The sequence below is a fragment of the Pithys albifrons genome, chromosome 13 (genome assembly GCF_047495875.1).
Source record: "Pithys albifrons albifrons isolate INPA30051 chromosome 13, PitAlb_v1, whole genome shotgun sequence".
NCBI lineage: Eukaryota > Metazoa > Chordata > Aves > Passeriformes > Thamnophilidae > Pithys > Pithys albifrons.
Genome location: NC_092470.1, coordinates 7,961,055 through 7,975,337, shown reverse-complemented (window position 1 = coordinate 7,975,337; position 14,283 = coordinate 7,961,055). Strand labels below are relative to the sequence as shown.

Below are 14,283 nucleotides of genomic sequence, written 5' to 3'. Positions count from 1 at the left end.
TGACTTGCCTCAGGAGGTCTTTGGCAGAGACAAGAATAGATTCTGGGTTCTCTAGGGCTGTCTTTGGGTACCTTAGCTGGGAAACTGTCCTTTACTGCCTCACTCATTTCTGCAGCACTTGTGTTGTTTCTGCAGAAACATTCTTTCCCTGTAAACTCTTCAGTTCTCAAGCCGATTGACTAATCCTTTAAGATTTAGTATTAAAGTGTATGAGAACTATTAAAAAGAAATCAGTGGTTATTGACCACCATAGATTATTTTCTGCCATATATAATCTTTTTTTATTGTCAGAAACTGATTTTTTTCAGTGGATCTTTCTTTTAGGATTTGATAACTTCTTTTGTTCATGTTGGTTTGAGTGCACTGCTGGGCTAAGTAAAGCTCCTGCCTGTGCCCTGTGGCACAGTGACATCAGAATGCAGGTTATCCTCAGTCAGTCACAGAGGACTTTGTGTTGTGGGACCTTCTCATTACAGCCGTGTTTTCTTTCTTCTGGACAAGCTTCTTTTTTGATATTCTCAGCTTTTTCCAGAAGTTTGCAACCCATTTCCAGCTCCTTTTTCCTAATCTCCCTAGTGTAATTTTGCTGATAAGGCTTGCTCAGTTTTAAATCATGAGTTTAAACATGATAACGTTTGAGAAAGCATAATAAAATATTTAAGGTATGCAATAGATAATAAGGTACTATGAGTGTGTTTAAGAAGTCTGTAAAGGATGTGGGTTTTAGGAAGGTAGAATTCCTTATGGGATTGAAGAGATGAGTATCTGAAGGTGAAGCAGCCCAAACACAGAGGACACTGAATGCTCTGGAAGACAGCGAGGACAGATAGATCGAAAGGAAAGAGAAAGCAAATGCAAGCAAATAAACATAACAGGAGAAATGCTATAGGGTGTTTACCTTGGATGAATATAATTCTGTAATACAATGCAGTAAATAGTAATAATAAAAAATTGGTTTACTAAAATGTGCTGTCACAACTAGTAAGTGTGATGAAAAAGAAATAAGCATGTTTTATATATCATAGGGAAGAAACTGCAATATTGGAATCCAGATATGTTAATTTTAAGATCCAAGGAGCTCACTTAAATGTTTGATAGAATTCCCTTCCCCTCCTCCTGTTTTTCAATAAGGTTGGTTTTTTTCCAAGTTTTTTTTATTGGTTGGGGTTTTTTGGGGGGGTTCTTTTGTCTTTCTTCTGTATGGCAAATATGTCTGAATATACAGGATTTTGTTCCAGGTTTTCTTGTCAAGAATCTTGTTTAACCAGTTCTGTCTGTTATGTGCTCTGTACGTGTTTATGTTCATAATCTCTTTTAAATACTCTGAAGATCCACATTCTCTGAAGTTCTTATATTAAGGACATCTTTGTTAATGTTTTATATTCAACTTCAATCATTGCTTTGTGACCTTCACCCAGTTCCGTTACTGTGGGTTAAGTTATATAAACGTAGTTCAAATAATTGCCAAAACTTTTCCAACATCCTCAAATAAATAAATGTAAAGGATTGGTGAATGGACAATGACAGGAGCCATTAATTGACGTAGTGTCATTAAGCCTTAAGGACCTTTAGTTAACTCGTACTGCTTGTGTACAGGACCATAACAAGTCACCTGTGGAATGAGGGTTATGGATCCACAGCACAGTCTCTACATGTGTATTCCCTTTGTCTGGCTTTTTTCCTCCTTTGTCCTTACGAGCTCTGTAGTGTTCAGTTATCCTTCTGCTTTCATCCTCACCACTCTGACACTCTCTAAGTGAATGCTTTTGCCAACAGCCTTCAGCTCCTTTATGGATTGTGTGAATCAGTCCCTGAACTTTCCATGAAAGCCTCCCTGCTCATGCAGACAGAAGGACAGAACAGGATTACTGCTGGCTGTCAGCAAGTCCTGCCATACAGAACTCTCTGTTGTGCTGTGCTGTTGGACACCTTAAACTGTCCTTGCTGCTGCCACTTTGAGGTTTTAGCCTATGAAGTGCAATAACTGCCATTCCAACTTTATTGAAGTACATGGTAGTTTCTCTGCAATTTCAGTGTAGTGGTTTTCATATCTTCTACAGCTACATTTTGCTGGGGGAATTTTATGCAGAATACAGTGAGCCATCTCTAATGATGGAGTGGTCAGTTCAGCCTGTGGTCTCTGTGTGAGTGGACTGGTTGGGTGCACTGCCAGTGTGGTCCCACAGGCAAAGGGCTCAAGTCTCTTTCTGCTTCAGCAGTGTCTGTGGATGATGTGATCGCTGCTGGCCTGAACCTTATGTAACTGTTCAATATATGGATAGGAATCTCTCTCCACCAGGTTCTCCCCTGATGGTGTTGCTACAAGGTCTGTCCGAACTACATTTCACTATCAAATTGAAGATCCTTGTGTGTTTTTTTTTTTATCCTGAACGATCTCCTCAGGGTGATCTTCCATGCCTTGTGTATGGTACACTTGTGTAAGGAAATCTGATAGGATAGATACTCCTGTGTTTCTTTTCAGTCTTATCTGAAACAAGTTGAAAAGATTTTGAAACAATGGTGTACAGTGAAAGCACATTGAGAAGAAAATTCGTCCTCCTTTCCCCAGAAGCTAAGTAAGAAAAATGCTCACTCGCCAACTACAATACAGTGCAGCTCCCTATATATTCCCAGCAGAGGTTTTCTGCCTTCTCAAAAAAGTATGTGTGTGTGTGTATATTTATTGTTGGTATCTTTTCAGACTTACCTCTTTCAGGTAAAAGAAAGAAATTTTTATACTTACTGTGTTAGAAAATTGGTTTGGGAACAGCTCGTTCATGGGAAGGTGTAACCCTTGTAATGATGCCAAGGTCATTACAGACCTGTGAAGACCTATTGGTGAAGTGCTGATCACTCAAACAGCTGGAATTTTAGGCAGATTTTACTTAAAGACCCAATATATTTCCGGAGTTTCAAATTAGGTTAATAAAGATAGTACTCACAACTTGCCGTTTATGCTTCTTTACCTTTTATATGTAGTCACTTAGCTTCTTGCCAGCTTACTGAAATACACAGTGAAAAAGGAGAGCAAGTAACAGTTCAGTTTAATTGTAGGGACTGTATCCTAAGACATGTACAGCAAAAAGCAGGCTGGGGCAGATCTCTGGATATGACTGCATCAGTGTAGTTTCAAGTTAATTTTGAGCATCTTAAGTTAAATTATACATATAGATAGATGCTACTTCTGTGTAAATTTATGTATGTAGATCCAGGGGGTGGTTGTGTTGTTTGCTTTTGTGTATGGGTACATCCACTTCTCAGTAAAAAATGCTTCCTGTGTTGGGAAAGCAGAGCAAACCATGGTAGGTGAAGGGGTGGAATGTGCAGGTACAGTGAGGGGCTGTGCAGATACAGTGAGGGGCTGTGCAACCCTCCCTGGCTGTGCAGATACAGTGAGGGGCTGTGCAACCCTCCCTGGCTGTGCAGGCACAGTGAGGGGCTGTGCAGGCACAGTGAGGGGCTGTGCAGGCACAGTGAGGGGCTGTGCAGGTACAGTGAGGGGCTGTGCAGCCCTCCCTGGCTGTGCAGGTACAGTGTGGGGCTGTGCAGGTACAGTGAGGGGCCGTGCAGGCACAGTGTGGGGCTGTGCAGCCCTCCCTGGCTGTGCAGGCACAGTGTGGGGCTGCGCAGCCCTCCCTGGCTGTGCAGGCACAGTGAGGGGCTGTGCAGGTACAGTGAGGGGCTGTGCAGGCACAGTGAGGGGCTGTGCAGCCCTCCCTGGCTGTGCAGGCACAGTGTGGGGCTGCGCAGCCCTCCCTGGCTGTGCAGGCACAGTGTGGGGCTGCGCAGCCCTCCCTGGCTGTGCAGGCACAGTGTGGGGCTGCGCAGCCCTCCCTGGCTGTGCAGGCACAGTGAGGGGCTGCGCAGCCCTCCCTGGCTGTGCAGGCACAGTGAGGGGCTGCGCAGCCCTCCCTGGCTGTGCAGGCACAGTGTGGGGCTGCGCAGCCCTCCCTGGCTGTGCAGGTACAGTGTGGGGCTGCGCAGCCCTCCCTGGCTGTGCAGGTACAGTGAGGGGCTGCGCAGCCCTCCCTGGCTGTGCAGGTACAGTGAGGGGCTGCGCAGCCCTCCCTGGCTGTGCAGGTACAGTGAGGGGCTGCGCAGCCCTCCCTGGCTGTGCAGGTACAGTGAGGGGCTGCGCAGCCCTCCCTGGCTGTGCAGGTACAGTGAGGGGCTGCGCAGCCCTCCCTGGCTGTGCAGGTACAGTGAGGGGCTGTGCAGCCCTCCCTGGCTGTGCAGGTACAGTGTGGGGCTGCGCAGCCCTCCCTGGCTGTGCCGCCCTGCGGAGGCGGGTGGATGAAAAAGAACAGACAAATCAACATTCCTTTCCCTCAGCTCCCAGCGTGCCTCAGCTGCTTTCACTCGGCTCCAGAAACGGGAAATGAGACTAAAAGGAGCCACTGGTGGAGTACTTGCTAATTAGTAAAACTTCGCTGCATGCAGAAAGCAAAAATTCAAGGAATATATAAATGTTATTGAAATTTCAGTATATGAAAACTTAAAAGCTTCAATGGAGATTTATTTCAGAGCTTTTAACCAGTTGTGTACTTGGAAGAACAAGTTTTTTCAGCATTTTCAAAGGACCAGAACTTGTCAGCCTGCTTATGCTGCCAGTTTTTGTATAATAAGTTCATTGACCCTGTAGACAGTCTGAGTGTTTTCTGAGTTACTGCTTTATCGAACTAATTTGCATGATTTTAAAGCTGTTGCTTGCTAGAGAACAATCTAGTGAGGGCACTCTTTGTAAACACCCTTTTATATAACTTTGCTTATTCCTTTTGGGTGTGGGCAGTGGAAAATCAGGAGCAACAATCAAAAGTAACATAACTGAAAAGTGATTTTCATGCTTTCATAAAACATTCCACAAAATAGTTTCTTGCAGAGTAGTTTGGTAGGGATTTCTTGTTTTCACACAGATAAAAATAATTTCACATGCAAAACGTTGTGTTTCAGTAGTTAATGTGCAATTACCTATTGTTACCAGATAACACAGAGGCCAAAGGTATAAATGGATTCAAAAGTGATTAGAGAAATTAGTGGATGATACATTCATGGAGGAAACCAGTGTGAGCTGAGAGTGTGTAATGGAGAAAGGCTCACCCCAGAGCTGTTCTTGCTCTCTTTGCCTTTAAGCATCAGCCATGGCCGCAAGAGAGGACCCTGCTCTGGACTGTGTCTGTTCTGTTGTTTAAGGTCTTAATGGGGCAGGCAGTGGGTCTGCACATGAGAACCAGATCTTTGTACAGAGCATTGCTTTGTATCAACCCTGAATGCCCAGGAGCAAGAACCACAAATTCTATCTTTGGTTCTTCTACGTTTTTTGAGGAGGATTCTGAATGAGAAGTCAGTGAAGAGCAAAGATTAACTCTTTCCAGCTCTTTACTCCACACGTGTCTAAGTACATACCTGGCCTCTGTTACAACAACGTAGATAGTACAAGAATGTAGACAGTGACTTCCACTCATGGTTTCCACAATGAATGGTAGGAAGTTTAGAGGGTAAGTGGCAAGATGATTCTTAGCTCTGAAAAGTTACGTGCTGCAGCCAGTTGCCTTGCAAAAAAAACATTAAAAATCTACTGTCACGTGATAAACTGTGATTGTGTTTGTGCTATGTATTGATTGGAGTTTCTGAAAAATCCAAGGTGTATCTTTTTGAATACAAGTTGAACTCCCTCCACCCTCAGGCAGGGATAAAACCCGAGCAGAGGTGCTGACTAAGTCTGGTCCCAGGCGTGGCCTGGGTCTGATCTGCAGGTAGAGCTGCACCAGTGCCACTGGGAGGTGCTTCCAGTCTGTACTGCTCTTTGTGCTGGCACAGCTCTTTGTGGGACCATGTTTTGGAATCCATTAGGACTTTTTCTTTCCAGTAGTGTTCCCTGCTTCCCCTTTTTTCTTGTTCAGTGTCAATATCTCATTGTATTTATCTGTCATTTCCTCTGCAGCCCCACAACTAGTTGCATGGCTGTAAGGTGTTGTATGTTAGTGTGTGGAATCAGCAGTGGCATGAGGCTGCTTAAATTTGTGTGGCTGTGGATAATACTCTTCATAGAGAGGTTCTTCCTTAGAGGTCCATGTGGCTTTTGTTGTCTGTTCAGTTTTTTAGATTACTTGGAATTACCTAACAATGGGGTTTGGTAATGACATTATTTTAGGGCAATAAAAAGGAGGATGTTAAAGTGAAAATATGTGATGACAAGCATGAGACTGTTCTATTGTTGTATGTACTTTATCTGTAGATAAATAAAGAAATGCTAAATGTTAAAATCTTAATTGATATTTAATGTTACAACCTAGCTGTATTTGCTGTGGTGCAGTGTCAGTTATCTTTTTTTTTACTTTTAACATGACATAATCTGTTGGAAAACAGTATCAGTTATTTCTTTTTTTCACTTCTAACATGACGTAATTTATTTTCCCTAGAGTGCTACTGTCCTTGCAAGTGAAAGAAATGCTGCACAGGAGGAGCGAAATAGTGTAGAAAATCGAGTCAAAGAGCTGACTGAGGAAAATGAACAGCTGAGGAGAACAGTGAGTGAGCTAGAGAGGAAAACTGAGGAGTTGCACAGACAAATTGATAATATGAAAGCAGAAGAAAATTCAGTGAAGGAAAAAGTAAAGACATATGAGGTGAGTTAAGAAAACAAGCCCCTTAAGTTTTCTTCCTGTTTGCAGTGGATTAATTATAGAATAAAAAATGACAAAGGGGAGGGTGGAAAATGCCATTGGGAAGGGTGAGGAAAATCAGCAGGTGGTCAAGAAGCAGGATGCAGTTTGCTGATGTGTACAGGAAAGATTTCCCCAGTGAAAACCAGATTGAAAGCAAGTCACAGCTTGGAACTGGGGAGCTCAGTGACAGGCCAGAGTGAATCTATAGCTTGGTTTGCCTGTCAGATCAAAGGCCTGGCAGCGATTTCTGAATGTACCAAATTGTATCACTGCAGGAAGAGAAGCAACTGTTGGAAGAAGCATTGAAACGTGCTGAAAAAGAGGCAAAGGACTTGGTAGCATTAAAATTGTCTTTGGAAAGCCAACTAGAAGATATGCAGGTAAGAACAAGAATGACTTGGAGCATTTGAATTTTAAATTTCCAGTTTATTTACGTGAGTCACTGCTGTTTTCTGTAGAGTTATATGTCATTCTTGCCTCCCTGACATCCGATCCCACCAGATCTCGGAAGCTAAGCAGGGTCAGACCTGGATTAGTACTTGGATGGGAGACCTCCTGGGAAATGCCGGGTGCTGTAGACAGTCCTGAGGACTTCACTGTCACTGTTCAAGCTCGCTCGGCCGTGGCAGATGAACCTCAGGACTTAAACGGTGGGGCCAGTTCTGCGCACGCTGAGCCTCACCTAAAATCCACTGTGCAGGCTGGAAGGGCACACCCACGTGGGGACAGCCCTTCCCAAATCTTCCTTCCCGAAGCCGAGCCACACACACACACACACCCACCCACCCACCCACACACGCTTTGTTTTAAAGTCTAGACCTCAATGCAATGTTCACGTTTTTCAAAACCATAACATCATCAAATTAAAATTGTTTTCTTGCTAAAGTTGTAGTTTGGTTTTTTTTTATATCCATGCATCTAGCAAAATTTTGGGGAAATGATTTGCAAACAGGTTTTATAAACATGTTTTATTTTGAATGGTCATGCAGATCAGGTTGTGTGAAGGTATTTGCATGTAAAGGAATAAACTGTACTTCAATATAAACAGAAATACTGGTAATAGACAAATATGAGGAAATTGGTTTTATTATTTTTACAAGCCTGTCTTATTTACAAATGTTGCGTGGAACTGGAAATGTAACACATATCACTTGGATTTGCAGCCTCTTGAACTCTGTATGGAGTCCTCTTTCCACTTTGCTCTGTAGTCTGCTCAGTATCCAGAAAGGATATGCTTTCTCTCAGATTAGCCCAGAAATTACACGTGTGGAGAAAGCATCTGCTTCAGAGCAGTGGAGAGACTTTTGGCAATATTATGTGTGAGTAAACAGTGAATGATTCAGATGGGGTGAAAATTCAGATCCCTTCAGTACGGAGATGATTGTGTATAAATCTTAACACTGTTCTTATTGACATCATGTTCTATATCTGCAAAAGTTACAAACCTAATTTTTCTTCTCTGTAATTCACCTTTTACATGTACTGAAGAAGTATTGATTTCAGCAGTATCAGTTTAGAATGATCTCTGTTTTGCCTCTAGAAGCCCAGTTTTTAAGTGGTTCTATCAAACAAGTCAGACGCCAGAGTGAGGTGTGTGTCCATTGGTAGTGACCCTTTTTTAACTGAAGGGATGTTTTCCCTTGTCTTCAACATAAATTTTACTTTGCTGTTCTGTAAATGAAACTTGTCTCTAAGTGGACTCAAAACCAAGGGAAGATTGTGCTAACCAGTGTGTTCTCATGGTTTGGTTAATTATGGTAAAAAGACAAAAAAGTAAAAACAAGAAGAAAATACTCCTTTGTCTTTAAAATTGAACATGCTTGAAGAACTTAAGATTTTAACAATATGGATAAAGTTTTGTTTCTACAAAAGGATGTTTTTAAGCGGATGTTCCTTGTGACTACATCAGTAGGTGTTTTATCTGAGACTTCTGGTCAGGGCTGATGTTTGGTTTTTTTCACTTTAAATCTGTACCACCTCACTGATATTCCTCATTTGCTTGTGTGTATCGCTGACAGTCCCCACAGTCCCCACCGGAGGCCCCTGCCCTTCCCTGCCTGGCATTCAGCACCCTCCTGGTAGAACCCCCTTCTGTCCCAGGCTGGCTTGACCTTCCTGTGTGACGTGAACCAGTGCCCCACATGCATCTCCTGCATCTTGATTAGAGCTTTGGGTCGATACTCTTGAAAAGTGTGTTCTTTCTTTTCTGTTTTTGCATCCTTCAGGGGCATCGTGCCAAATAATGCTGCCTTCAGGCAGGGCCTCCAAATTCAAGAATTCTGGGAAGGGTGGCAGATAGAAGAGTCAGTCTTGTCACTGTATTCACAACTTACATCTCAATTGTGGCAGACTAAATTTAATCCTCTTTCTGATTCTGCACTCCTGCCCACCGGATGTGAGTGCTAATGGATTTCAGGATGTAATCAGTCGTCCCTTTTGTTTAGAACAATTCAGCCTTTCTGTCTTTAGAGTTTTGCTTGTTCTAATGAACAATGTTGTGCAGTAGGTTGATTTGGCCTTGTGTTACCACTGACAATTTGGACAACAAGTTTTGGCACAATAATAATGTTTATCACAGTGGAAATTTAATTCCTGACTGTCCCATCTTGCTTTTTACATAACACAAATTACTTTTAATGGTGGCTTAGCATAAGAAAGACTGACAATACGAATAGAACTGTAACAGTTATTTTAAACAGCCAAATCTGTTCCTCCCCTATTCCAGATTTCTATTCAGAAAAGTTAAAGCTGGTGTGCACTTCATTCTTATAGCCAGTTTGTATTAGTGCTTTATACTGAAATTTTCTTTATGGATGGTCAGGCAAGGAGAATTTTGGTGGTGTTTCACATTGTGTTATAACCTCTGGTTTAGGGTAGCTCCTCTGTGTAGTGCAGTGTTTCAAGAAATGAAATACATCTTAACAGTTTTGAGAACTCTCTTGGGAAAGGAAATAGCTTAGTTATTATGCCCATTGACCACAGCATCTGTGGTACTGTAATATCTTAAAAAATTATCAATTTTACCAACATTATGGATGACAGTGTCAAGTAATCTGTGCTTTTTAAATTAAGCCATCAGAACATGGGATCCTTTCCATGGGTGAAAGAACATGGAATGTATCTTTTCATTGTGGTAAATAATGGTGGGCACTTAGAATGAGCATTGCAGAGCATTGTACGTTGAAGTACATTCTTAATTTTCAGTTCTCAATTGAAAGAAATTATTAATTCTGCAAAGAGAACCTTCAACGAATATTATTAGGTATTATAAGGAAATATCACAATAATTTATAGGTGACTGTGTAAACAAATTACTACTTTTTATTTCCCCCATTTTATTTTCTTTTCTGCTCTGGGTATATGGAAATGTTTGTGTGTTCTGTTGTTATTTTAGGTCTCCCTGTCTTCTGGAATTTTGTCTGTCCACTCACCTGAAACTGAGAACTAGTTAGCCTCACGTGGGCAGAAATAACACCTTAGCTTCCTCAGAAAATAATTAATTGCCACTAATGATTGGCTTTCAACTGGCAGCTGACAAGCTGTTTGCTTGTCTTGGGGTTACACTCTAACTGACAGGTCCGATTCCACTGAAAAGAGGGTTTTTGTGTATGATGGGCATTTAAATTAGAGACTACACTTGAGCTGGCCATTAAGCTGGGCTGTAGGGCATCCAAATCTCAAATACTGAAACTCAGCACTGTATTGAAAGGCACTGAGGGAACTGCAGCATTTGGATACTCAGTAGCACCATTTCAGTTGCATCATGGTTTTAATACCTAAGAAAAGAAATAAAAATGAAAGTTCAGTTGCTGGCTAGATTCTAGCAAAAGAACAAGGACCTTCTAAAAGTTTAATGGTAATTTCACTATTTGAAGAATAAATGATTCTATGGCATAGTTACTAGCTAAATAAGACTATCATATTATGGGCACCTTTTAAATAGATTTTGAGAAGGTCATGCAGAATGGTGAGATAAGAGAACCACCATTTCCAACCAAGTCCTCAAGCCCAGAGAACAATTAGCTGCTACACACTTTGCCCAAAAGGATGTCTGTGCATGTGAACCATCTGACTGTGCTTGTGTTGGAATGAACTCCTGACAGTCTGTGGCTCTGCTGATGGATGGTATGGGCAGCAGGGAGGTAAATTCTTAAACATCCTGAATGTGATAGCAGAGACACTTGGAGCCCCTGGTAGATGATGTACAGCATAGCTCTGCAGGTCATTCAAAATTTAATCCAGAACGTTCAAGTCTGGTTTGAACATTAATCACAAAAGTTCTGTTGGGAAGGGAATTTGTGTGCTGGGAGCTGCAAAGTTCTGTTGGCACAGCATCATCTTGCTTAGGGCTTCTGGGTGCTATAGAAGCACAGCAATGGGGAAAAGATCCCATTGTTTATTTCTCACTCTTCATAGGAACAAATTTGGAGGTTTGTTTTGTTGTTGTTGCAGGGGTTTTGTGTGTGTGTGGTTGGGATTTTTTTTGATTGTTTATTTTCAGCTAGAAAAACAGGTGGTTGTTGAGAACTTTTCGGGAGCACACAGGAAAATGTGAAACCTGGAGTGGATATTGGACCTTAGACAGAAAGTAGAATTTCCTGGCTGGTGTGCAGTTGCAGAGGAATTTATCTTTTGCATGTAACAGAATAATTAAATTGCTCCTGCAAATGTTGCAACAGTGTTCAAGAAATTTATAGGAAGGATAAAGCACTGCATTGCTAAAATAATGTTTGTATTATACTGACTAGCAAACTATAACTCTATAAACTTTTTTTTCTTTTTAAACTTTGAATTTAAATTTGTCTTAATGTTACAGCAGCTGCTGATATTACTGCAGCACACAGTGTGAAATAAGAGTCCTTTGAGGCATTGGAACGAGAGTCTACATTTCATTATGTGTAATTTTGAATTTCCTGCAGGAGAACACCCGTTGTATTTCACAGGAACGACAACAGTTAACTCAGCAGTTAAAAGATGAAACTCAGCAGAAGGAACAGTTGAAGCAGATAAAGAATGAGATGGAGAAGGAACGATGGCAACTAAACAAGACTGTTGAGAAGTTACAGGAGGAGGTATGAGTTCAAGGAAGCTGCAGGAATCTGTGTAACAGACAGGAGCAAATGAACTGACAAATTCATTTGTCATTCATGTAAAGGGTTATTTATTTTTAAGTGTACAAAAAGAATTGAAATGCAAAGTTTACTGTTAGTCTCTTTAACCTAGAGGCCCTCAGTAAAAGCTTTCAGAGCTGGAACAGTGATTGGACACCACTATCTCAGAATAGCATTGTAAACCAGTTCTGTTTAAACAAGATTTTAGATATGAGTTCAGTGGTAATGTCAGTGATGTTTCAGAGTTTTACAGCTGATTCTCAAAATGCTGCAGCATCAGACTCACTGTGCCCTCTGTGTGTAAACTGCACAACTAATATTGACACTGAAGTGTGACCGTGTGGCTCATTGGGTCACTGAGCTGGAAGAACTGCTGACAGACAAAAAGAGAACAGTCTTGCCACACGTGCTCTCAGAAAATAACCTTTCTCTGTTGTGTTTTCACAATTCTGCATAGAAATTCGGTCATTTAGGAACATGTTTGATAAATTTCCTATCTGAAAACACGGAGCTGAATATTGAAGCTGAAATAAAAACCTTTTGGTGTGACAGAACCTTTTGTAAAACTGTATTATGAAAAAAATTAAATGTACTTTTTTCCCAGCTGTCTGAAATGGTAGAGATCTCAAGAACATCAGCTCTGGAGCTCCAGAGCCAGCTTGATGAATACAAGGAGAAAAATCGCAGGGAATTTGCAGATCTGCAGAGGCAATTAAAGGAGAAAAACCTCGAGGTAGAAAAATCACGCCTGATGACCATAAGAATGCAAGATGAGGTAATGACTCAGAAGTCTGGTGACAAATTCTAACCTTTGACTACAATTCAGTTCAGATAGTTTTCAAGGTAGTGAATGTTTGCTATTACACTTTGTGTACTTCATCATGAGACATGGATCTCAGTCAGTGCTTTTGAGTGTCATGCTTTGTGATGGTGATCAGCATATTATTGCTGCCCGGGAAATGGGCTTTCCTGTTTGTGACAGAAACATGCAGTGATTGACAAATGAGTGGATCTTAAGTGAGATGACAAGGATTCCACTGATGATCTGCTGCTCTTTAATGCCTCTACTGAAGGAACTGGAAGGTAGAAATATTTTTGAATTAGGAAAAAAACCCCAGCAGTTATTTAGGAGATAAAACCCCACCAAACACAAACAACAAAACCAAATTCTGGCTCTAGAGGAGCTGACATATATTCTCCTCTTCTTTCATATGAGCCAAGTTTCAGATTTAAATGACAAAGGGGTCTGTGCAGCCAAGATTCAGCCCCAGTCACGAAGTGTCTGCCTCTTAGTATGTAAATTTTGCCAGAAAGACAATCCAGTCTTTTAAAAATAAGCAGCTGGAGAAGCTGTGAGAATACGTTGGTCATAGATATTTTCTATACGTGGAATATTTTAATAGTTTGATTTTTCCAGTTTATAACTTCTATTGCATTGCCCTTTCTCCTTAAAAAATCATTTAAAATTCAATTTAAAAGAACACTAATAGAAGAAAGAGTTGTGCCTGTTTATTGTTCTGTCTTCCTTATGTATTTATTTCATTCAGGGATGGAGAGCCTTTGTAAAGAAATAAAGACTCATAATGAACAGTGAAAGATAAAAAGTGATACTGAGTGCAGAGCTCATGAGTTGAATAAATATATGTAAAAAGGTACACTAATACATACATTAAATATGTAAAAATATATTCACAAAGTGTAAACACAGTGTTTATAGTTATTATTAAGAATGCTTCTGGTGTTATCTATTACAGCTACCAAACAAATGCAGAGAAAAACTTAATGAACAAAATTAAAACTACATTATTTGACAAAATCCAAACAATGTATAATGGACAAAATATTACCAGCTGTGGAATTCTAATCTCCATGAGGAAATATTTAAAAGCCTAGAGCTTTAAAAATGTAGTTATGGCAACTAGCTGCAAAAGAGGAAACAAAATCTGAAAATATAAGATAGGCAGGTTAAACAGCAGCCTTTCTAGGAGACTAAATATTAGGACAGTTGAAAGTCTTTATTATCACTTCCTCCTTTGTGTTTAACAAGAAGTACAAATAGTCCTTCCATTTAACATGAAAGTCTGTTGTCTGTCAGAGTCATCTCACTGTCACAGTGCACCAAACTTGCTTTTCGAGAGTCTCATCAAAAGCCAGGGAGTGTAATGATCAGGGCAACACGAGCTGCATCTTGTTCCAGCAGAAAAATAGTGAAACAGTCTTGCAAGGCAATATGGGAGGTCTTCATTGCTGCATCTGTTTCAAACTCTGTGGATGCATAAAAGATACCCAGCTGGAAAGCTGCCAGTCCATTGTCATTCTGAAAGATTAAATGCACGCAAAAGGCTATTAATGTACAGATCTCTGCACATAACTGGCTGTTCCCCAAGTCCTGCAGGTGTCCAGTGTGTTGTGGTCAGGACTTGGCAATAGGTAACAAACTGCAAACATTCACTAATATGTTATCTTAGCCTCATCACTAAAATAAGCACCTGACTAAACAGAGGAAG

The 14,283-nt window shown here is 41.0% G+C and overlaps 1 protein-coding gene across 5 annotated transcripts in view; it reads left to right on the top strand.

Annotated features, from left to right (window-relative positions):
* Window positions 1-14,283, top strand: part of CGNL1 (cingulin like 1) — a 56,197-nt gene that overhangs the window by 28,749 nt on the left and 13,165 nt on the right. For all 5 annotated transcript variants that reach the window (XM_071568366.1, XM_071568367.1, XM_071568363.1 and 2 more), the window contains 4 exons: window positions 6,420-6,626; window positions 6,941-7,045; window positions 11,585-11,737; window positions 12,381-12,551. In XM_071568366.1, coding sequence (XP_071424467.1) covers window positions 6,420-6,626; window positions 6,941-7,045; window positions 11,585-11,737; window positions 12,381-12,551 — 636 coding nt within the window. The remainder of the gene's footprint in view (window positions 1-6,419; window positions 6,627-6,940; window positions 7,046-11,584; window positions 11,738-12,380; window positions 12,552-14,283) is intronic.